The 25,673-nt window shown below is 39.4% G+C and overlaps 1 protein-coding gene across 1 annotated transcript in view; it reads left to right on the forward strand.

Moving 5' to 3' along the window:
• The window catches only part of nphp4 (nephronophthisis 4), a 262,276-nt gene that overhangs the window by 200,859 nt on the left and 35,744 nt on the right, over nt 1–25,673 (forward strand). The window contains exons 16-19 of the mRNA XM_036578771.1: nt 7,009–7,169; nt 14,049–14,229; nt 21,903–22,037; nt 23,100–23,311. Coding sequence (XP_036434664.1) covers nt 7,009–7,169; nt 14,049–14,229; nt 21,903–22,037; nt 23,100–23,311 — 689 coding nt within the window. The remainder of the gene's footprint in view (nt 1–7,008; nt 7,170–14,048; nt 14,230–21,902; nt 22,038–23,099; nt 23,312–25,673) is intronic.

The raw sequence follows: 25,673 nt of genomic DNA on the forward strand, positions 1-25,673 counted from the left end.
CTGAACATTACTGAAAGGGTGTAGAAAAAAATTAATAACCTGAGAAACAGAAAATGCAGCCATCTAAGACTGCAGGTGAACTTCTAAGACTGAACTTTGAAGGTGTTTACAAGAAGCATGGAATAATATACCTGCAGATTTGTTTAAAAAAAAAACTGAAAGCAAGTCTCCAAAAAAACAGAGGAAGCTGTAACTGCCCAACTTTAACAACTGAGGTGATAGAACACTTTTGTGGGTAAAGCATGGATCGTTCAATTAGCTGACTTGTTGGATCAGGTTACAGTGGGGAAAATGCCAGAATATGCAGGACAGGACTTGAGGACCAGGATTTGGACCACTAATGTAGTGGAACTGAGCACAGAAGTCCGGCATAGACAAATGGGCACCTTAACTCTGGGCATTAATATTGACTCTTCTATGCAGCTGTTGAAGGATATTAGGTATGAAAACTACAATCACCTTTAAAATCTCTGGAAGTAGCTCAGTCTAGAGCTTGCTCAACCTGTTCAGGATCAAAAGTAACTCACTTCAAGCAAGAAAACTGTTCCTGTTTCACACATGAGAAAGCCCTCTTTTATGAAGGACAGGAAATGAGCAGTTAATATACTAGCTTTTGGCCAGGGTCCAGGGATTGCTCCTCAAACACAGTGGACCTGCGCAAGAGCAGGGAGCTGAAGCTGAGCGACTTGCTGCTGCTCTTGCTGTTGGTGAGATATCCGATCTGGCACAGCGGGTCCGTTCTCCTGCCAAAAACACTCATTAGCTTCCCCCTTATGTGCCTGCCATTTATTTGTATTAACTGTGACCCACAAATCAACAGATCCTGCAATGAAATTCCACTTTTGTTTTTCCTTAGTTATTAGGAGCAATGATATTTGTGGGCCTGCTTGCCACGTGCATTTGGCAGTTCAACCTTTTGGAATAATGAATGGGTAGAGAGTGTTTCCACAAACTGCGCCAGGCTCAGCATCATTACTCAGTCCAAACTGTGTTTATGTGTGTGCTAAGCTTTGTGGCACCGAACAATAAAGCCTATAATACACTGATCATTTATGGAGCTGCACAAACGTACAAGCTGAAAACACAATCAGAAGTCTCTCTCTGTCTCTCTGTCTGTCTCTCTCTCTCTCTCTCTCTCTCTCTCTCTCTCTCTCTCTCTCCATACTTCATTCATTTTTCCCTATTTCTCTCTTTTCTGTCTCCATCTCTTTGTTTTTTACTCTTTTTCTCTCATTCTTCTCTGTCCCAATTTTGTTCTCTCTCGTGTTTCTCTCGCTTTCTCATCTCTTTCCATCTCTTTATGACTCTGTCTTTCTCTTTTTCTTGTTTTCCATCTTTCTATCTGTCTCTGACTCCTCTTCTCTGTTTTGTCTCTTTTTTTCCCCTTTTTTGTTTTCTTTTTCATCTCTTTCTGTCTCTCTGTCTGTTTTTCTCTTTTTCTCTTTCTCATCTCTCTGTGTCTCTCTCCCACTCGTTTTCTGTGTTTTGTCTCTTTTGTTCTCTCTTCTTTTTCTTTCTTTCTGTTTCTCTTGTCTTTTGATCCCTTTCTCCATTCTCTCTTTCTTTCTCATCTTTTTCTGTCTGTCTGTGTTTCTCTTTTTCTCTGTGTTTGTCCATCTCTCTCTGTTTCTGTTTTTCTCCATCTCTCTGTTTCTCTCTCCTACTTTCTTAGTTTTGTCTCTCTTTTGCTCCCTCTTTTCTCTTTCTTTGTTTCTCTATTTTTGTTTTTTATTGTCTTTCTTTCTTTCTTTCTTTCTTTCTTTCTTTCTGTCTATCTGTCTGTCTGTCTGTCTTTCTATCTTTCTCTCGCCCCCTCTTTTTACATATTTCACCCTTAATCTTTCCCAGTTTCTCTCTTTCTGTCTCCTCCTCTTTGTTGTTTTTTTCTCTCCTTTTCTCTCTGATTCTTCTTTGTCCCAATTTTGTTCTCTCATCTTTCTTTCTTTCTGATCTCCTTCCATTTCTTTCTATCTGTCTGTCTTTCTCATCTCTCCGTCTCTCTCTCCTACTCTTTTCTCGGTTTTGTCTTTTGTCGTTTTTGTTTCTCACTCTGTTTCTTGTTCCCTCTCTCTTTTCTTTTTCTTTCTTTCTTTTCCTCTCTCTCTCTCTCTCCCGCTTTCGTTATATTTATTTTTGTGTATATATATATATATATGTATATGTGTATGTATGTATGTATGTATGTATGTATGTATGTATGTATGTATATGGGGCAGCACGGTGGTGCAGTGAGTAGCGCTGTTGCCTCACAGCGAGAATGGCCTGGGTTCGATTCCCGGCTGGGCGACTAGGGTCATTTCTGTGTGGAGTTTGTATGTTCTCCCCGTGTCTGCGTGGGTCTCCTCTGGCTACTCCGGTTTACTCCCACAGTCCAAAAACATGCAGTTAAGCTAATTGGACTCTATATATGTATGTATATATACACCGATCAGGCATAAAATGACCACCTCCTTGTTTCTACGCTCATTGTCCATTTTATCAGCTCCACTTACAACATAGGTGCACTTTGTAGTTCTACAATTACAGACTGTAGTCCATCTGTTTCTCTGCATACTTTACCCTGTTCTTCAGTGGTCAGGGCCCCCACAGGAACCTCACAGAGCAAGTACTATTTGGGTTGTGGATCATTCTCAGCACTGCAGTAACACTGATATGGTGGTGGTGTGTTAGTGTGTGTTGTGCTGGTACAAGTGCATCAGAAACAGCAGTGCTGCTGGAGTTTTTAAACACTGTGTCCACTCACTGTCCACTCTATTAGACACTCCTACCTTGTCAGGCCACCTTGTAGTGGGGGTCCTGACCACTGAAGAACAGGGTAAAAAGAGGCTAACAAAGTAGGCAGAGAAACAGATGGACTACAGTCTGTAACTGTAGAACTACAAAGTGCACCTATGTAGTAAGTGGAGCTGATAAAATGGACAATGAGCATAGAAACAAGGAGGTGGTCATAATGTTATGCCTGATCAGTATATATATATATATATACTCTCAATCTTTCCCAGTTTTAGATTTTATCTCTTTCTCACTCTCATTATTTCTCATTTTGTTCTCTCTTATCTGTTTCTCTCTTTCCCATCTCTTTCCATCTCCTTCTGCCTGTTTCTCTTTTTCCCTTTCTCCGTCTCCCTTTATTATCTCACTCTCCTTTTATTTTTCTCTGTTCTCTTTGCCTCTCTCTCTCTCCCTCTGTCTCTCTCTCTCTCTCCCTCTCTCTCTCTCTCTCTCTCTCTCTCTCTCTCTCTCTCTCTGTGCGCTGTTATCCCAGCAGTTCTCTGCCTGCCTGCTGAGAGAGTTAATGGTGCGAGCAGTGAGAGGCGATGGAGAAACGGAGGCAGGCAGCAGGACAAGGAATGAACATGTGGGACAGAGAAAGAGAGGGAAAGAGAGAGATGCACAGCAATCGAGGTGCTGGGGGTGTGGGGTGTTACTCAGCTGTTAAACATGCTCTTACTTGCAGCCCCCTGTCTGAGGAGCTATATGAGCGAACATGATATGATCTATAAAAGATATATATTTTTGACAGCAGCAGAGCAGAGAGCAGCCCCCCCAGCGCCCCCTGCCCACTCAGTGCAACTATAGTGCACACTGTACAGTACACTTCCAAAACTTAGAATCATTTATCATATAATACGTTTTGTTTTGTTATGTTATTAAACATATAATAAGAAGAGGTGAACAGTAAACTGTGAACTGTTTTCTTCAGTTGGTACTAAATAATTCACCATTTTTTACAGTTTAGGAATAATAAGCCTTCTGTTTTGGGTATGTCACTCTTTAAAAATACCCTCTAAAAGTAACACTTCTTATTAAACACTTCAAATGTCTGTGTTTTGGTGAATGTGTGGCACTGTTAGCTTGATGCTAAAACAACACAGGAAATCAATTGAGATGCTAGCAGAAATTTAACACTAGTGTTGCACTGGTAATTTGGTGAGCAAAAACTATTTTTAAGGCAAAGGTTTCTGCATTAGATACTGTTATATTATGATGATTTCATTATTACAGTCATATGCAAAAGTTGGGTCAAATAAAAATGAAATGAAAATAAGTTAACACATCCTCTACAGAGAACACACTTACACATTACACGTTATATTTTAATTCAAAATTAAACAAAAAAATGTGCATATATATTGTATGTATTTTATCATGATTTATGTTGTCGTTGTTTTATAAATAACTTATAGCTGTGTATTACAGTGATTTTACTATGAGTAAAAGGGCTCTAAGCACTCCACTTTGCTGTCCACTTTATTCCTGCGACCCATGATGTTTCAAGTGACTTATGGACAGAACTTCCGGCGAGCGTAAACAGATAAACATGCTGTATGTTGAAAGCTTAGAACATCATAACATGATAGAAACATGAGAATGAATTAAAAAAATCAATAGTCCTTATTGTTGGGATGCTCGAAAATTGGTGTGCCGATGTCTGTAGCTTAACTGATGCCAACAGAAACCTGCGTGAGAGAAACACTTTAGTCGGAAGATCCTATTTATAGCATACACAAATTACTGATGCTAAGAAAGTCACTTCAAAAAAGATGGTTTCAGAAAACCATAAAGCAGTGCCATTACACAGCAATACCTAATGTAGAAATCCAGTGCTATGATAATGCTCTTCGTATGTTCACCATGGTAGCTAGCTATGTTAGCGTCAAGCTAGCCTGGTTATCTCAGTGCTATTTGTCAGCTGTAGTTTACATATGGACATTTTAAGCTTGTACCAGATATGTATATAACATTTTTTACTTAGTATGTTTCTGTTTGTAAGTAATGCTTCATTTAAAGTTTGACCTTGAGGTCTGTTAGCTTTCTGCTACCTGCTCAGCCTACTGAGGGCACAATCCAGTTACAAAGAGAATATAATGTATAAACCAGTTAAAGCAAGTCTGTTAGGAGCAGACAGTGATGTTTGACTGGTAGTTGGTCATCTGGTTGCATTTTCTATGTAGATTTCAACTCTTAACAACAGGGCTTTTTCGAGGAGTCATTATGCAGCCACAGTCTCAGGTCTGCTGAAGCTCTGTGCTGTTTATGCCTGTAGCATTGCTGGTCTTGCTGTGATTTCATTTTAACTTGGCTATACTGACACCTCAGAAACATTTAATTGGACAAAACGTTAACTTAAAAAGTAAGCACACTTCGTTTGACTTTGCTGAATACAGTAACGAATGACCTTTCAGGCCAGTCCACACTTGCTCAATACATTTCATTGATTTATTAATAATTTTGTTTATCAGGCAGCACATAACTTCTATGTGTCACCGGTGTTATGTGCTTTAATGGCTGGGTTATTAAAATGTTGTCAATATAATGCCATATATTATTTTTATTACCGATTTTAAATAGTTGCACAAGGTGACCTGACCGCCAATGAGTCAGCCAATTTACAAAATCCTCAGTTTTAACCAGAATTTCATTGGAGTCACAGTCACTGGTGTTACACCATATTAATATAACACCAGTGACTGTAAAATATGGTTGGCATTTAGCTCTCCTTTTTGCATATTTGATAATAGGAGATGTTAATGGACATATTAAGATTATTTAGTTTTGGGATGGAAGAAATTAAAAAAAAATGTATCCACCTGAATTCCCACTCCAAAAAGAGAATGACCCAGTTACAGGACTCGCATCTTGTAACCATTTAATACTTTTATCTGCAACCAAATATATAATAATAGGGAAAACATTGATTCCAAACTTTGGTATGGTGATTCCACTTTTGTGTGATAGTGTAGCTCTTCGTCCAGCACATTTGGCTGCAGCTATTGTGCCGCAGGTCAGTCCAGGCAGATGCAGCATTGAAAAGATGCATGAGTAAGATGTCAGTGTGGAGGCTCTTGCTGACTTTAGAGTGGGCTTTTTATGACACAGCCTTGAGGATTTGATCCTGCTAGTCACTAACACGCAGCAGAAATCACTCATGTGAGTGCTTACTCACCAAACGTGAGCTTACACACTGTCATGGGGCAACTATTGCCAGAACGCCACGTTTGCAGCGTGACTGACAGGAGTTTATAGAGACATTGAGAGTGTGTGAAAAAGAGCGAGGCTGCATAAAGGGGTGTGTAAAGTTACAGCTCAATCTGCACAGGTTTATGTCTGAAGCAGCTCTGCTTGGTGTGATTTGGAAGTGTCCTTGACTGCTTCAGCCGTAAAAGCCCTCTTTCCTGTGGCGGAAATTCATCAGGATGCATCTGAAGGGAATTTATATGAGAGGGTAATACATGCACGGCGGTTGCATACATTCACTGCAGGAATATTCTGCTGCTCTGCCTGCGAAGGTGTTTAATCAAATTGTTCTGTAACATTTATCGAGGTGGTTATGCATCGTGTCATTTGTCCAGCGTGCTTGTAGTTATGAGCGCTCAAGGGCACCGTATTATTTTACTAACTCCTCTTTATAACTGTTTCTCTGTGTCTCTCTCTCACTCTGTCCTCATTGCTCTCTCTCTCTCTCTCTCTTTCTCTGTCATCTCTTTCTCACTCTCATTCTTTCTCATTTTGTTCTCTCTGATCTGTATCTCTTTCCCATCTCTTTCCATCTTTCTTTCCTTTGTTCTTTTTCATTCCTTCCTTCTTTCCTTCCTTTTTCCCTACTTTACCCCTCCCTCCTTTCTTTGTTTCTTTGTTTTCTTTTTCTTTCTTTCTTTCTTTCTTTCTTTCTTTCTTTCTTTCTATTTCTTCTTTAAATTTTTCATTTTTAATTCTTTCCTTCTTTCCTTCATCCCTTCTTCCCTACTTTATTCCTTCCTTTCTTTCTTTCTTTCTTTCTTTCTTTCTTTCTTTCTTTCTTTCTTCTTTACTTTATTCCCTCCCTTCTTTCTTTCTTTTCACACACAGTATTTCCTTCAGAAAATGCAACTGTAATTTTATCTATAGTCATTCTGTACATTTATCTACTACCCAGTTTATATAATTTAAAAATGCATTATCCAAACTTTTGAATGGTTGTTATTGTTTACCAGCTCCTCTTTATAACTGTGTTTGTGTATATATCAGGATGTCCTGGTCTGCAGCTGCAGTATCGCGTGGATCCGGCGTTTCTGAAGCCGGGAGAGCGAGTGTGGTTCCTGCGCTACCTGGCGCTTCACTCACTGCAGATAGACGTGTGGGACAGTGACTCACTGCTGCTCATTGGCTCTGCTGCTGTGGAACTGAAGGTACGACACTGAACTATAGCTACCACAAACACTCCTGAGACAGGCTGAACTAAGTTGTGGGTATTAGTAACACCACACATGTTTCTGTGAATGAGTTTTTTTTTCTGATATAATGGGTCTGATCTGACCTGTGACAATGCACTGTAAGCTAGAGATGGCACCCATCCAATTACCAGTATCAGTATCAAGCTGGTACCAGCGCTGAAAAGCTGTATCATCTATTGCAGGAAAAAAAAAGGACTAAGCCAAACTGATTCTGTGACCTATTTAACTTGAAATATCATAGACATTAAGTAAGTAGGAAAGATAAATAGGTCATGTGATAGCAGTGATATAATGTTCACATAAGAATAATGAGTAGCTACCTAAGTTTTATACCAGAATTACAGGTTTATTTTGTTGGAAATTTTTGAACTGCATTATACAAACAGGCTGCAGTTTTGTGTAAGGGATGTATTTTTTGCTATGTATTTCTTCTTATATGGTAATTGAATGCTTGATTGAGCATTTAATTTTAGAGGGCCATCTTACATGGTAAACTGGTAAGCATTCGGAAAACGTGTTAGTCTGAGCACCCTGGTCAAATTGCATGTTTTGTTGACTTTCTCAGGGAAACTAATGTAACACATCCTCTACAGGGAGCAAACTTAAATATGGCATTAGTTTTCCACTGATCTGGTTTAACATATTGGAAAGAATAAAGCATAAAATGTGGCATATTTTACACAAGCTACATTTAACTTTTCTCCTCCAGCATGTTCAGCAAACAAACAGTAACTGCATTACAATGTGCAGAAGTGTGTTCTGTGTAGAGGATGCATTAACTTATTTTCACTTAGAAAATCCACAAAACATGTTATTTAACCAAGGGTACCCAAAGTTTTGCATACAACTGTATACAGGCAATTCAAAGACCTTGTTTTTGTCATTGATTTTGTAGTCACTGCATTTTCTTTTTACTGTTTTCTTTAAAACGGAGCATAGTTGAACCAAGAACTTTCGTAAAATGCTGCTGAGACCAGCTCTAATCACTACAAACACACCTAAGGCAAAATAAACAGCTTCTCTCCTTTATCACTGAACAATACCTGGCTACCACCACCCTGAGACAAGCAACACTTTCAACTTCAGGCTCTGAATCTAGTTCTCCACCACCAGCACTCTAAACAGCGCTGAAAAGCTGAGGCTGGGTAATCGAGTGTCTGAGACAAGCTTTCCTCCATTCTTGACAGACTCGAAGCAGGTGTTAAACTGTGCGGAGTTCTTTGTACTTCGAGTCCCTCATCGCTATGAATGTTTTATGTCTGATCTTCGTCCAGGTGAGCTGGGACAGCAGTCTGCTGCAGAATTTATGAGCTATGGATTTGAGAGCTTTTGGGTAATGGTTTAAACAGGCCTCTTAGATAGCTTTCCCAGACTTTCAGTCTGTGACTACAGTGCTTGGCCATCTGCCCAGCGCTATCGTTCTTTTCAGTAGTCGTCTGTTTAACACCAGATGTTGAATAAAGGTTAGAAAGCACCAGATACAAAAACAAAACATAAGCAGAGACCTACGTGTCCACATCATTGGACTGATGGTGCAGAACTGCCGCGCTGACCTTTTCCCAAATCACAGAGGAGCAGATCGGGTTTCTGATAAATCCACAGCCGCTTGTCATCAGATTGTGGCATTTGTCAACTGATTGTGACGCACACGTGGACTGTTTGTTGTGTTTGTGTTTGTTTTTGTTTGTTTGTTGGTTGGTCACAAGTGTCTAGTCAACAGCCAGACGGAGAGCACGTAGCCTCGGCCTAACTCAGCAAGTTCTGATCTTTCTGAGTGACACATCAAAAACACGAGGCAGAAAATGCTTTTGAGCTTTGATGTTGATTTGTATGTCGATCTGTCAACATAGACACTCTCAGCGCATTTAGATTTATACATTATTTACCACATTTGTGAAACATCTCCAAAGAGGAGTGCCGTCCTTGGATCAATCACACTTTTCAGTCCAAAGACTGTGTGCAGGAGGAATAGCTCATCAAGAGCACGTTAATCATGCATGTAGAACCTGGATGCAACACATCCGGACAGAAACCTCGTATCTCCACAAAGGTAACTCCAAAAAGGAGAAGGAAAAACATCTTTAACTCTGAATAGAAGTTAAAGGAACAAGATCTGATTATCATTTGTCATTTTTGACTATTTCTATTTCTGCATTCATCATGACATTTTAGCACAATGTTAAAGCCAGATGGTGTTTTATAGTCATGAAAAAATAAAAAACAACAAAAATGTTTAACATTCCAACAGCAATGATATGCTAAGTTGCCACTTTATTAGAAACAAGTTTCTTGGACCTACACTCAGTGGTTATCAGAAAAATCTGCCATATAGGCACACTTTGTAAGTTTACAGTTGGATTTTCCTGCCATTGCTGTTGCAAAAGGTGTCACAAAAGCCATAAAAGGAGTACAAAATCAGAATAAACCACAGAAGGTTGATGTCTGTGTATTATTTCTTCCATGCCTTAATTAACCAACAAAAGCTATGATAAATCTTTTTGATGTAGTGCATGAAAAACATGTCGCAGCCCTGACTTTACAGATGCTGTGGTGTTATTTTTTTATTTGTAACAACATATTTAATGCTTGTTTTTCAGTTGGAATTATACAACACTGTTTCCAAAGAAGTTGGAATGCTGTGCAAAATATAAATAAAATTAGAATGCAGTGAAGTGCAAATCATTTAAACCCTGCATTTATTTGAAAAAAAGTACAAAGACAACATATTACATGTTGAAATGTCGAGAAATTGTATTGCTTTCTGAAAAGTATATGGTCATTTTGAATTAATGCCAGCAACACATTTCAAAAAAGTTTGGACAGGGTAACAAAAGACTGGTAAAGTGGGATAGTGCTAAAAAACACCTCATAGAACATCTCACAATTAATTAGGTTAATTTGCAACAGCTGTTCGGTATAAAAAAACTTCTAGTATAAAATAGCAAAGAAATTGGGGGTTTAATCATCTGTGGTACATAATATCATTAAAAGATTCAGAGAATCTGGAGAAATCTTTGTTTGCAAGGGACATGGCCTAAAACCAGCATTGGCTGGCCATGATCTTCAGGCCCTCAGGCAGCACTGCATTAAAAACAGACAAAGTTCTTTAGTGGAAATCACTGAATGGCCTCAGAAACACTTCCAAAAACCATTGTCTGTGAACACAATTTGTCGCTGCATCCAGTAATGCAAGGAAGAAACCATATATGAACAGGATCCAGAATTGTCTTCTTTGGGCCAGAGCTCATTTAAGTTGGACTGGGGCAAAGTGGAAAAATGTTCTGTGGTCCGACGAATCAAAATTTCAAATTCTTTCTGAAAATTCTGGATGTTGTGTCCTCCGGGCTAAAGAGGAGAGGGTCCATCTGGCTTCTTATCAGTGCACAGTTCAAAAGCCAGCATCCCTGATGGTATGGGGTTGCCTTAGTGCACATGGCATGGATGACTTGCACATCTATGAAGGCACCATTGATGCTGAACCATATATACAGGTTTTGGAGCAACATATGCTGCCATCCAGGTGACGTCTTTTCAGGGAAGGCCTTGCTCATTTTAGTGAGACAATGCCACACCACATATTAAAATAGCACGGCTCCATAGTAAAAGAAATCCTATATGAAGCAAGAATGGGAAAACATTTCACTTTCATAACTATAGCAGTTGGTCTTCTCAGTTCCCAAACGCTTACAGAGTGTTGTTAAAGGAAGAGGTGATGCAACACATGCCCCTGTCCCAACTGTTTTGAAACATGTTGCTGGTGTCAAAGTCAAAATGATCATGTATTTTTCAAAAGACAGTAAAGTTTCTCAGTTTTAACATTTGATGTGTTGGCTTTGTACTATTTACAAATGAAATTAAATAACACCAATGCATTATTTGTAATTTTCTATGTACAAAGTGACTTTGACACTAAAGTGTACGTGGATTATCAGCAGTAGTTATTTTAGAAAAACCCAGATTTCAGTGGTGTTATAACTTTACTGATTTTGTTCAATAGAACAGACTACATTTTACACTTGAGCTACATATAAACAACATAATGACCCAGTTGCTTTTTTGCTGCACAGTTTATCGGCCCCCCTCTGCCCCATCCATCAAATGGATGATGAATATGCTGAGATAATTGCTAGGATAATTGGTGGTCTATTGGTGGCCCCTTTGCATTGATGGACAGGGTAAATGGTGGCTGATAAATTGTACATCAACAAGTATGCCTATTAAGTGCACCTATATGGTGTTTCTGATAAAATGGCCTAGTGAGTGCTGGTACAATGTAATAAACTGGCAACTTCATTTGTGATTCTCAAAAAATAGCACTAATCTGTAGGCCAGTGATGTAGCATTGTCCTTCACCACTGTCCACCACAGGAGGCCAGCTTGGTTAGACAGCTATGAATTACATCTGACAGTGGAAGAGACAGGAACATGTCAATCATTGTGGAAGACCATTCTGAAGTGTGCGTTGTGAACATCTGCAATGAATTTGGCTGACTGAATCACTTTAAGTCGCATATCTCATAGCTACGAGCTCTTTCACAATTATCGGTACAATTGCACAGTTAATAGTACAATTCTCTCTTTAATTAGCATGTAGCTTTAAGGTATCCAATGCCGTTGATGCAGATGAGTTTCAATTGTGTTTAAGGAAGTGTAATAACTGTCCATTTGTTGGAGATAAAACTGCCCCACCAGCTGATTTCATTGTCTCGGAAATGGAGTTAGAAACCACAGCCGGTTTCATCAGTCAGTCAGAGAAGGATTCAAAACTAATCCTGATGTTTCACTGCCTGATCATGACTGCATTTGAGGGTGAATCATTGTCTTGGGTTCAAAGACACTTAAGGTCTTAAGATGTATAGTCTAACTTAAGTATCATAATCAGAGATTAAAATGTTTACTTATGACCTACTTAAAAACAGGAAATATTAGAATCAACTGAATCTACCATTGAAAGTAAGCTACACTACTGTTCAGATGTTTGGAGTTAAAGTTATTAATAATACTAAAGCAATATAGTGGCAGATGTTTAAAAAGATAGTAATATATTAGCCCTGTGTAAAGTGGCTAAAGTTTATGTGTTTGGTGACTGCAGAACACCTCGCATGAATTTTCAGGCTTTTGGTGTTTCCTCTTACTACCTTACCTATTACATTTTGAATATTTTTAAAGAAACCTCAATCAGAAACCAGATATGACATTGTTAATGATCGCCACCTCCGAAAAGCCAAAACTGAGAAAATTGCATGTAAAGATTTCCATCAGAGTCTATTTTATTAGGTGACAGCAGAACACAATTTAAGAGAAAACATTTAAACTAAAATCTATTATTGTATTTATGAACTTTTTTTAACATCTTTATATATTGTCTCATATAAATCCCATTGTTACTCACACCTATATTTTTTTAAAAGTCACAATAGATAGTAATGCTGTGCTATTGTCTCAACTATGACAGTTGGTTAACCTGCTGTGTGAGAGTGTAAAAAAAGGAATAGTGACATGAATGCTAACCGGCGAGCATGCTAACCAGCCTTGCCTGCGTCTAAGAAAAAAATAAAATAAAAGCAAACACACACAAAAAGCAAATACAGTTTAAAATTTGAATAAAGTTTCAGAAAGTGCAAAAAAATACACAGGAGAAATGTTGTAAGCCCTCATTTTTGTCAAAATTGTATTATATTTATTTTATAATATTGTTTTATTATGCAAAATAAAGTTAGAATATACAGTGCTTCTGTTAAATCTGTTAAAATACGTTGCAAAAATACACATTAAAAATAGAGAGAGAGATAAATAAATAATTAAATAAATAAAGGAAACATTTAAAATGTGCCCAGAATGATGAGCAGTGCTCTAGGTTATTCTAAGATGACTGCATGAAGGTAATAACATTAATCTCCATAATGCCGTGCATATTGAAAGTGATGATAACGTGATAATTTGGCAAAATAACTTGACAAAAATTGCTATTAATAGATAATTTTAGTATGTTATTTGTCCTTAAATAATTTGTTATTGTTGCCAAAAATCTTGAAATATTGAATACAACATCTAAAAGGAACTTTTCTTCTAGTTTATAGTTCTAAACTCTGCATAAGTTGTTAAAGTATATAGAATAACAAAATTTATTATTATAAAAAGTGATTCCAAACTTTTGAACGGTGGTGTTTTCTTCATGAATCTAACCTGTTGGCCGGGATGACCGTTCCTTGCTGGATTGAACCACTGGATAAACAATCTTGGTAAATTTACAAACAATTTTGTAAATTGTTTGATAAACTCTTGATCACAGAAGTTCTACGCCTGGTTACAGTTATGCTAAAGTCTTTAGCTAATCACAGTGTTAAATTCAATACAGAAGCAATGAAGCTAATGGGAATGTGAACGTTTTAGCTTGGTGCATTAATATTGGCCCCTCTAGGCACCCACGTTGGTTATTGAAAGTGTGAAAACTGCCTCATTGATGTTAATCTCATTTCCATGCATACTCACTCAATCCACTTAAAATCTGTATAGAAGTGCAGTTTTCTATTCAGCATTTCTGCTCTGAGATTCTTAATGAATACTGCCGCTGGCTGTGAGGTACTATCATCAATAGTAATCACCTGTATTAACTTTTAGCTCAATGTCCTTATAAACAGACAGACAAATGTGTTGTACGCATGTGTTATGCATGGGAAGACAAACAGTTAAACATGTACAGTAGATAAAATCAGTGAATGAAACATATGAAACTGAAGAGAGGAAAAACAGCTGTGAAAGGCAGTAGAATGCATTAGTACATCAGTGTCGAAAAGCTGAACAGTCATAAGCTGCTGGTATGTCTGTGTGCAGCATATGTTGCGGCAGTGTCGATCCGCTGTCCAGGTGAGTCACGAACTGGAGGTCATTACCACAGAGTACCTGCAGGACGCCAGCCTGGTCAGTGGGCATGCAGGCAGGCACGGGGCCATTCCAGCCATCAACGTATACACCAGCGTCAAAGGCAGGCTGCACGTACGACTCGGCAACGTTGGTAAGCAACATGATATTTCTGCTGTTTTCGACCTTCCATCTTACAACTGATTGCTTCCATGAATAAACAATTAATAGTGTTAAACTGTACAGACATTTGAGAACTTTGACAGGCTAAACACACCTGCAGCAATTGTAGGGGCCCAAGCACTATAGGGCAAGATGCAAACCAAGCTCCCTGTGTGGATTATGAATTTGAGTGGTTCTCATACTTAGATTTAAATTGCTAGTAAACATCTGATCATGTTAACCTCTTAAACCTTAAGTTTTCACATAGTTTTATAAGTGAGGTGTCAATTCCAACGTTTCGGATAGTGAATTTCTGACGGATTGGTGAAAGAAAATACGGTAACACTTTACCCTAGGGTACCCTAGGGTACCCCTGTTCATTTGGCTACATGACACCTATATAAGCTTGTCATGACAACTGACCTAACCCTACTTTATAAATGCTTATTCCAATAGCCATCATCTGTCATAAAGGCTATTAAAATTGTCAAATGGAACCTTTATAGTGAATGACACCTATGTGGCCTTATGAACAGTACCTTAGAATAAAGTGTTAATGAAGCAATGTTTCCATCAACTACTCTTACATTAAAATTCCTGAAGACGATGGCATTTGCTTGAGCCAAGAGTCTCGCTCACTGTGTGTAGTGTATACAGTGGAGGGATTTGAACCTTTATGAAAATGAGATTTAGTCATTGTTTCCATCAACTAATTTTGTGTGCAAACTCCTGAAGATGTCACATCCTTGCGCTGCACAGTTCAAGACAAGAGTCTCGCTCACCATGCAGGCCAGGATTGAAACCTTCATTAGCTCTTGATAGAGAGGTTTTGACAGCCCTCTGTCAACTGTACATGATTGAAGAACTAACAGTTCAGGCGGAGTGGGCAGTGGCCCATTTAATGAGGGCTGGAGTCACTGTCGCCCACCAAATCTCTGCGGCATTGCGGCAGACAATTCTGGGAGGACATACTTAACCAAAGCATTTTACAGAGCTTTAGGTGAGGCACTTCACAATGTAGAGAACAGTGCTTAAATAGCTGTGTGCCACGATCTGACCTTTTGTAGGGCCACTCAATTTTAGCCACTGTCTAGTCTCAACTGATAAGAAAATCACTATTGTGTTCCACAAGCAGGCTAGTTCTGTTGAGAATCACCTGACGTTTCATTGTTTTTCATCGAGACTGTCATTTCAGTCCAGCCAGACTGTCAGTCCAGACATAGTGTTGATGATTTTGATTAGCTACACTCTTAAAATGATGGTCCTTCAAGGGTTCTTTAGTATTCTATATAGAACCATGAAGACTCAAAGAACCCTTTGCATGATTAAAGGGTTCTTTGCATTGTAAAATGGTTCTTCAGATTAAGGGAGAATGTATGGTGTATGGTTCTATATAGAAACTTGTTCAGAAGAGTTCTATATGGCACCAGAAGGGTTCTGCTATTGTTATGATACAAGCTTGTTACAGTAGAAGAACCCTTTTTGGTGCTATATAGAGGCCTTCTAAAAGGTGCTATACAGAACCATGTAGAGCACTTTCTCCATCAGTCGGAAGAACCATTTTGCAATGCAAAGAACCATTTAATCGTGCAAAGAGTTCTTTAAGTGTTCATGGTTCTGGATGGATGGATGGATGGATGGATAGATAGAAAGAACTTTATTGATCCTGAAGGGAAATTGCATTCTTACAGTAGCGAGGCATATAATTGCACCTAAACTTACATATATTAGGCAGAAATAATAATAGAAAAATAGACATAAGACATCAGAGTGTACAATGGGTTATTCTTCGAAAGAAATATCTGCATTTCTCCTTTATAGATAAACCAACATTTGCACTTCATACAAGTGCACAAACTTTCTTTGCAATATTTAGGCATTTTCCAGAATTTCTGGCTTTTGCAGACAGATTTACAAAACATTGCATAATAAATGTGGATGGAAAACTTGTAATAGTAGTTACTGAGTAGCTCACAAAAGTTACTGAATAATACATCTTGAGATCAGTAACAATAATGCAATAATGCGTCTAACGCCAAAAGTTAACATTGCTGTCACTGGACGACCGTGACCGATCTTGAGTAATAAGGTCAGCTTCTGTATTTAACCTAGCCTACAAGTAATATGCGATAGAATTGCCTATATTATATGATGTGAAATCTGATAGACATGCTAAATAAAGACTACATAGTGAGATGATGAAATCAAGCTCTTTGTGTAAATGCATTGGAAGAAGTGATAAGTGTGGCGTTTGGTGTGAATGAGGCCATTGTGCCGAGATCTCGCTGTGGTGTTGACAGCCTGCTGCAAGGACACAAAGGCACGATAAATCACTGTAGTTTGAGAGGTTGATGTTAAAGGTGTAAGCTGTAGGGTTTCTAACTTTGAAAGACATTAAGAAGTCATAACACACTGGTTGTGATCACAGTGACATTCATCACTGTAGCTGTTTCTAAAGCAACAGCGTTCCACAGCTTTTGTTTTGACAGCTGAACAAGTTGCTCCTCCATGAGGAGTTTGGATTGTCCTCCACTTTCCAAAGGCAGGGCAGAATCAGCGCCTTATACTGGTCTGCTTTCTGTTTATCTTCTAAAGCGCAATTATAAAACGCCTGGCGTGTAAAACCACAGCCAAGCAGTCAGATACCAATCAGCCTGTCTCTGTCTCCAGCTCTTCGCACCCGCAATCAATTAACTCCTTCAAAATTCATGAATCAGGAGAGCTCAGGCCTGCTTTGTGCTGTCTCTTTATCCGGGATTAATGCTTTTGTCCATCCTATTTGTTTCCTAATGAGGAATGGTCATTAGGCTGTTTGAGCACGAGATCTGGAATTTATCAGCTCAAAGACTGATGGAGATTTTTATCGCCGTGACGACGCACGTCCCAGACTCCTGGAGGTCAAGGCTAAAGCAATTACCAGACAAAGGGGGGGAGCGCGACGAGAGAAGATTTGAAAGGAAGAAAAGTGAAAGGAGGAAGCTGTCCACGCGTATACGTCAACGTAATCTCATCACTTCATGCTAAGGGTCTGCATTTCTCAGCAAAGTATTAACATGTTAATCAGTGTCGTAATTATATTCAATCAAGTTTTGATTGGGTGGAAAAGTCTGAGAGCATCCTGCTGGGTGATGATGCTCCTGTGCGGACATTTAACTGTTCGGAGTTTTTCGACGGGGATCAGATGGATGGCTGACGGATGGATTGTTCTCTTTGGGAATTAATGAGGTTCTGTTTTAATTGGCCCCATGCTGGTCGGCATATTGCCGTTTGTGAAAACGAAACGAGGAAAAACCTAATCAAATCCTCTTTAATTAATTTCAGCTTGAAGCCAACAGGCAAGCAAATAATTAAACAACGGCGAAATCCTTCGGAAAAAGAAATGGATGACTTAATTAAAGAAGAATGGAATAAACAAATGCATCGTGGCTGGATTTTGAGAGTCAGTACAGTTTAATGAGCTATCGCCGCAGCAACAGGCTGGTTCACCTGCGTCAGGCGCGGGTGCTCTTTTCCTGCGCCGAGGAGTTGAATGCAGGCAGATGGAGGGAATGAAGATTAGGGTTTCTTACTTCTGCCTGCCTTTGGCTCCTCCAGCACTCGGCTGCAAACGCTTGATAAGCAGGGCACACTCTAAGCCGGCAGAGTTGAGGGAGAACTAGCAATAGAGAGAGAGAGATTGAGATTGAAGGGAAAGCTTGTATGTAAAATCACATTTGCGCAATAATTATTCGTACGCCGTTCCCTATCTCTCCGCTTTGACGGGAAGAATCACAGAACAATGGTGTACATTTGGAGTGAGGGCGATGTGGATTCCTCCGTCTGTGGCAAAACAATGCTACAGTTGTGAGATAAGGAACGAGTGCGCCTTCTTACAGAACCCCCTTTGCTCTATTTTAGATGAAATAATGACACATATGAACCAGAGGAGCAGCTAGTCCTTGTGAGACTACTTTATTTCAACTGTTGCAAGTTGAAGTCCTTACTAAATTGCGCTAAATTTTGTACAAGTAGGACTGTGATAAATAATAGACTGCTAGAATTTAAAATTTGTACCAATGAAATGCCATTAATAAGCAAAGATATGGGCTAATATTGCATTCTATGAAGTCAGTATGGCAAACTGCCACTTCAAGGAATGACCTACAAACACAGTATTTATGCAATTATATCAATATTCTTCAGATTTCGGTCAAAACACCAAGATGGAAAGCTGTCTGACCTTGAGAAATGTTTCCTTATTCATTTGCTAGCTGCATCTGAATGAGCAATACTAGCCAAGCCACATTACCTGCAATCAGAATTCAAATCCTTTCGAATATGAAGTGCACAAAAAGTGCCATATTTGCAAGTTTAAAGACAAAACACTTCCTTTTTCATGTCCTCTACAAGCATAAATCATGTCCTTATTTGGCAAAATGTCTGTTTAACATGCAATCAAAAAGTTATATTTGCATAATATGTCCTACATGAGACACACGTGTCAAATATCAGTATTAAATTGTCTTGCCATTTGTGAATAGGGGTTATATTGAATAGTACTGCATGTCATCACAGATGGAATTGCCTTTTCCTTTCCATGACTTATTGATGTGAAACATGAAAAATGTATTGTATTTGAATGGAAAAGGTAACAGACAACCTTTGAGTCCCCGGTAATCTTTTTCTTTTTTGCGGCTGATATTGAATTTGTGCTTAGCAAGTGCTATTCGGCATCTCATAAAAGAGTTATGCACAGCAGATGTAATTATTACACGACACGGGAGTTACATTGGACATGTAATTTTCCTTTCAAAGCATTTCGTTATTAGATTTTTCTCACCTCTGGGAGGAAATAACAGCAAAACCAAGCATGTACACACTGCCGCTGATATTGAAGATGGATGGAAAGTTGCATGTTTCTTTTAAAAAAGGACAAGAAACAGTTTTATGCACTTTGTTGTGCGATTTGGCTGCGTTCCGTGGCAAGACCTTTAAATGAAACTCCTCGTAAAATAAATGAACGCTTGCTGCAGCCTCAGGGTCAAAGCACTTTTGAGCAATGTTTCAGCCATATATAAAACATGTAGTGCTTTGTTCTCAACTCTCCATCATCACTTAAATTAGAAACACTCTGATGGGGCTCTTGGGTGGCGCAGCTAGCTAAAAGAGTGGCATCCTGTTGCTGTGACTTGAGTTTGCAGCTATCTACAGCAAGGAGTTCAGTGGACCCTGTTGATTTCTGGGTGACAAAGATGACTAAGGCTGCACAAGGACATTTTGGTATCTGTGAAAAATGAGAACAATGTCTGTTGAAAAATGTGGCCAGAGTTGAACGCACTATGAAGTATCCATGCGTCAGCCAATACAAGATGGTCTGAGGAAGTCAGTCACTTGATACTAAGATACAAGGAAAAGAGAAAAGCTAATCACTGCTATCAGCTTACAAACAGAGCTGTACAGTCCACCTGTATAAGGTAACTCACAGATAGCCTGATAACAGCACTATGGCTAGCTATGATGTAAAGTTGTCTTGCTAAAATAAAGCATTATTGGATAATTGGACACTAGATGATATTCTCAGTTATATGTGTTTGGGGGAAAAAGCAAAAAAAAACTTCTGTACAAAACACTATACAGTACTTTACTGTACAAACTCTATACAATAAAGTCTACTATATGATATAAACTCTGTGGCCAAAATGTGGACACCTGACCAACATACCTACATGAGCCCCCCTGTGTGGCTATAATAGCCTTCACTCTTCTGGGAAGCCTTTCCACAACTCTTCAACGAGAAGGACTGACTCACAATCTACTTTCCGATTCATCCCAATGGTCTTCAGTAAGGTTGAGGTCAAGGCTCTGGCCATGGAAACCCATTTCATGAAGCTCTTGATGCACAGGTCTTGTGCTGATGTTGCTTCCAGAGGCAGTTTGGTTCTCTGTAGTGAGTGATGAGAATATTTTTATGCGCATCAGCACTTGCCCCACTCTGTGAGTTTGCATGGTCTACTGCTTCGTGGCTGAGTTATTGTTGCTCCTAGACACTTCCATTTCATTATAACAACACTTACAGTTGACCAGAGCAGATCTAGCAGGGTGGAATAGTTTTTGTTCTGTGCTTGAGGTGTGGCTTAAACACCTGATCTCAGAAATTAGGAGGAGTGTCCACATACTTTTGGCAATAAAGTATAAAATATAGTATGCAACCATTAAGTGCAGAGTGGTAGAGACCGGACAGTGGACAGTGGGTTGGGAGAAAAATAGAAAAGCAGCAATGGCTGTTATCCATGTATTGTCATGAGTGCACAATGAAATTTAATAATAGTGTACAGCAGCATAACCGTAGCCATTGTGGAAAATTGCAGCCACTGTTGACAGATTAAACTGACTTGAAAATATCCAGTTTTTGTGTTCACACAGCTGTAGAAAATCTGATCTGTTTCACTTCTAGGTAAATAGTCAGATTTGTGCCACAGCTGCAGTTCAACTGACGTAGACAGAATTGGGCCGTCAGCAGCCCTCAGTGTGCGCAGCTTTCCTTCAACATTTCAGGAGCCGCAATTAAAGAAGACGTGTCTCACAGATTGGTTAGTGCTGTACGATAGGGGAGATGCAGACAGCGGTTGGCGACTGACAGCAGCTTACTTCAACTTCAACTTCAAAAAATTACGCAGCGCTGGACTGTTTTGACAGGCCACAGCCTGAAGAGGCAGTTTTAAATGTGCGCACAAAGGCCTGCGTGCTCCAGTACTGCTGTTTTCTGTAGAGGCTAATCAATCAAAAGCAGCATGCTAACACTGGCTCCCCTCAGCCTGACCCCACTCTACTTATGTGCTCTAATTACAGCCCTCACCTAGCCATAATTATACACAAAGCCAGTGAAATGCTTACAGCTGTTTATGTTGGTGTTAAACCCATGGATGTTGGGTATTAATGCAGCCAGTGCTGTCATTTAGAGCCCACTGCCTTTTGACAGACATCTACAGGGAGGGAGCGCTAATGTAGGGGTGGACTTGTGAACAGGTTTAAAGCGTGGTGTAAAGGTCACTGGCTGAGTGGTCAGCTCATAGAGGAGGACTGCTGATTCTGTGGCCTTTTATTCAGCTGAAATAGCGTTTATGTTATTTGTATGCTCAACCTGTGGTTATTTTTTGTCTCTTTTATTTCCTTCTGACCACTGAATACTCTCCAAAGCTTCAGTCAGTACGCCTTTTGTCATGTTCATGCAGTGTGTAGTCGGGTAGTTCGATAAGGATAACAATAAAAGCAAGATGCATGCTTTCTGCCAATGCATTACATAAAAGAGTCATAGACATGAAGCAGTGAGAATGAGCTAGTCCCTAGTTTCAATGGCTCTATATGTTTCAAAGGCTTGGCTCTGGCCTAGAAGAGGGCACTTGTTCCAACAGTGAATTGCAAGATAATTTACAGCTTATTATTGAGTAAAAGGAGCCAAGGAGAATGATAAATAGGTTTAATCTGTTGGAATAATCTAAAATATTGATAATGGAGCTTTTCACTGTCCTTCTTTCACTGTTTCTTTAACTCTTGTGTGAAGTGTTTGATGGCCTGCCTTTCAAACCAATTCATAGCTGTATCTAAAATTGAACTGTCTGATTCGAATTGTATGTAAGAGAATCAAAGCAAATTAAATGAACCTGGTCTGGATCTTGTGTTGGACAGGTGGTACAGTGCAGAAAAGCCTGAACTCCTCTGCTCTCCTTCCTCCATCATGCTCACACATCGTCCAGCCCAGCCAAGCTCCTTCAGGTTTCAGAGGAGGCAGCCTGTCTTCCAACGCAGTCCACACTCTCAACGGTACCACCCTTTAACTCTACTATGTATTGGCAATAACAGTGGTGGTAGTCCTTGGTAGTGGTAGTCCCCGTAAGTGAGTATACACTGACCGGCCACTTCATTAAGTACACCTAATTGTCTCTACACTTTTTGTCTATTTTATCAGCTCCACTTACCATATAGATGCACTTAATAGCTCTACTATTACAGACTAAAGTCCATCTGTTTCTCTGCATACTTTATTACCCCCCTTTCACCCTTTTCTTCAATAGTCAGGACCCCCACAAGACCACCACAGAGCAGGTATTATTTGGGTGGTGGATCATTCTCAGCACTACAGTGACACTGGCGTGGTGGTGGTGTGTTAGTGTGTGTTGTGCTGGTATGAATGGATCAGACACAGCAGTGCTGCTGGAGTTTTAAAACAATGTGTCCACTCATTGTCCACTCTAGTAAGCACCGCTACCATATCGGTCTGAATGGTAGATGTAAAGTCAGGGACAATAGCTCATTTGATGCTGCACAGTCATCCTCTAGTCCTTCATCAGTGGTCACGGGACGCTGCACACAGGACGCTGTTGGCTGGATATTTTTGGTTGGTGGACAATTCTCAGTCCAGCAGTGACAGTGAGGTGTTTAAAAACTCCAGCAGCACTGCTGTGTCTGATCCACTTGTACCAGCACTACACACACTAACACATCACCATGTCAGTGTCACGGCAGTGCTGAGAATGATCCACCACCCAAATAATACATGCTCTGTGGTAATCAAATAAAACATAGATGTGTGATTCAAAAATAACAATTTGTGTTTCTGTAGCTGCTTTATTAGAGAATATCTGGCTATGATGTTGTTGTTGTAAGAAAACATCACGTCTCCACAATGGCGGCTACGTAGAAGAAGGAAAAAACATTCTTAATAAAAGTTTAAAGTTTGCTTTTGAAATTTTCTCTTGTCCATTTATCATGAAATATTAACACAATGTAGAGGGCGTCTGGATAAAAAGAGAAAATCAGACACATGCTCAGGTTTGTTGTATATATACTCAGTTCGTACAGTGTGAGTGTGTGTATGCATTGCAGCACAGAATGTGAGGCGGGCTCAGCGTTTGCCGGAGATTGACAGCGAGCTGGCCAGTCTCCTGCATAGTCGTATGAGAGAAGTGGGCGGGGCACCGCTGCAGGGGCGGAGCGAGACGGAAGAGGTGCGTCAGCGGAAGATTGACAGGATGGCAGCTGTACGTCAGCACGAGGAGAGCAGCACACCCACCATGCAAGAGACAAGCAGCTCCATGGTGAGACAGATCAGACAGAAAAAGAGGCTTTACACAGTCATATGTAGAAATTTGGGCACCCCTGCTCGAATAACATGTTTTGTTGGTTTTGTGAGTTAACACACTCCACAGAGAACACACTTCTGCACATTTTAATGCACAATTACTGTTTATTTGCTGATGTTAGCATGTTGGGGACAAAAAAAGCAGAAAATGTGGTCTGCACAAAGGAAATATATTTCTTTACATTTTTCAAAATATGTATAATATAATATAAAATAATATAATATAATATAATTACAAATATAGTTTGTCATATATTTCCACATAGGTTTGACATGTATGTAAATATTAAAAATTGACACAAAACACTGTATCTGCTGTCGGAACAAAACCTTGTATCTCCATTTTTGTTGTGTATGTCATATATTGGCATATGTTCAAATGTTTAAAAATGCCACAGTTAACTATGTTGAGCACATATATTTTAAAACATATTGCACATACACTGAACAAATATTTGCAGTATGAGCAAATATATAAACATATAATTTTGTTCAATTTGGGTTATGGTGCACTTTATATGTCATGTTTTCATTTAACATTGTTAAAATCAGCAAACAAATTTGTTTATTACAATTTGCCAAAAGATGCCATATTTAAGTTTGTTCCTTGTAGATGTGAAGATCAACAAAAGAAAGTCAGCAAGCCATAATATGTTGAAGCCGTGTGGCTAATGTAGATTACAACTAGCATCTTGCAAACTGCATGTCTAATTTTTTCACGTACATTAAACTATGTTGATTTGTTAAGGAATTTCGAATAGACTTGCTTATGTGGTTCCTACCATTGTGTGACATACTATTATCTATAAAATGGCTAATATTTCAGATAAAAACAGCAGTAGCAGCCACCATGAAGCCTGAATTTAGTCTGTGCTTTTGTCCATTTTAATAGAGAATGTGTATAATGATAGAATCAAGTGGTACCAAGTGATAAGCTCCCATCCTTGTTAGCTAATTAGCCTTTAAACTTCTGTGCAAAACTAAAGAAGCAAACTTTAGACAGCAGATGTGTCTTGGCTGATCGACTATATTTGGAGAAAGACAAAGAGATTTTTGGTTGAACTTTCATTTTTGGGTTTAGTTTTTGGTTGAACTATCGTTTTAACCCAGTTCCAGCACTGTGCTGTTCCACTGCGCTCATACTTACTCTTCATATTTATATTCCAAAACATCCTTCCCTCCTCAGCTGGGAGGAGAGAGATGTAAAACTGAGCTAAGCTGTTCATCAGCTGCACAAACACCTGTCAGTGAAACCTGAATGATATAAACTCTCACTGCCTCTCTCTCTCCTTCCACACTTCACTCACCCTGTCCCAACATCCAGTCTCTGCGCTCTCTACCGTTTTACCATCTTTTAACTGTGATTCGACAGTCTCTCCAGTGTATTAGCTGTCTTGTAAAATTGTGTTCGGGAAGGTCCCTTTTACCTTTTCCAGCCATGCTTGATTGTCATCTTCTGTTACCCTTTGTGAATTGTTAAATGTGTTAGAGAATTGTGGTGTATATTTTTTATTTATTTTGTTTGTTTGTTTTCTTGCTGTAGTCTCTATTAACCCATCAGTGTCTACAGTTATCGCTGTCGTTTTGCTCTGCAATTCCATAATTAATTATACAGTTAGTTACCTAAAATCCTTTTGCACTGGTACCACATCAGTATCAGTGCCCATACTGGCACTTAAGTGCAGTATTGGTATTGGCAGTGGCGATACAGATACCACAGAGTGTGCAGCATGCATGTGCACCAGTAGATTAACTTAAGAAGTCAGCAGTGTGGGTTGATAAGCAGCAGTAAAAAGGCTCATCTGTACCACCAGTATTTGTGTGAGGCAATGGTAGTGGGTGTTATAGATATTGCAAAACTTCTTGGTGATATACCGGTATTAGTTTCATTGGTACGCCACAAATGAACTAGGAAACACAACATACACATAGCGTAAAAGATGCCAATGGTGGCCCTTCACCTGAATGGCTGAATCAGACTTCTTTCAATAATCCCTCACCTGCTGTGTAGTCAGTTACAGTCTGAGTTAATGTTAGTTCAGGGAGCGAACATTAGCGATGTATGGAAGGAACCGCTGCTCTCTTGGCGTAGTGATAGCCTTTAGCTTTGTTTTAGCCATTAGCACAGAAGCCTGCTAGCTGAGCTAGTAGCGCCTGTGCTGCTCCTCCGTCGGTCAGCTGCGTCAAACAGCGACATGGTCTTGTGGCCTGATGCTCCAATTAAGCCAAGAATTCTGCAGTTCAACAACAGCTGCTGACAGCGTGAATGACTGGAATATTTACTGAACCCAAGCAGATTCTGATGCTCAGAGATGTAA

This window comes from Colossoma macropomum, unplaced genomic scaffold (assembly GCF_904425465.1).
Source record: "Colossoma macropomum unplaced genomic scaffold, Colossoma_macropomum, whole genome shotgun sequence".
Taxonomy (NCBI): domain Eukaryota; kingdom Metazoa; phylum Chordata; class Actinopteri; order Characiformes; family Serrasalmidae; genus Colossoma; species Colossoma macropomum.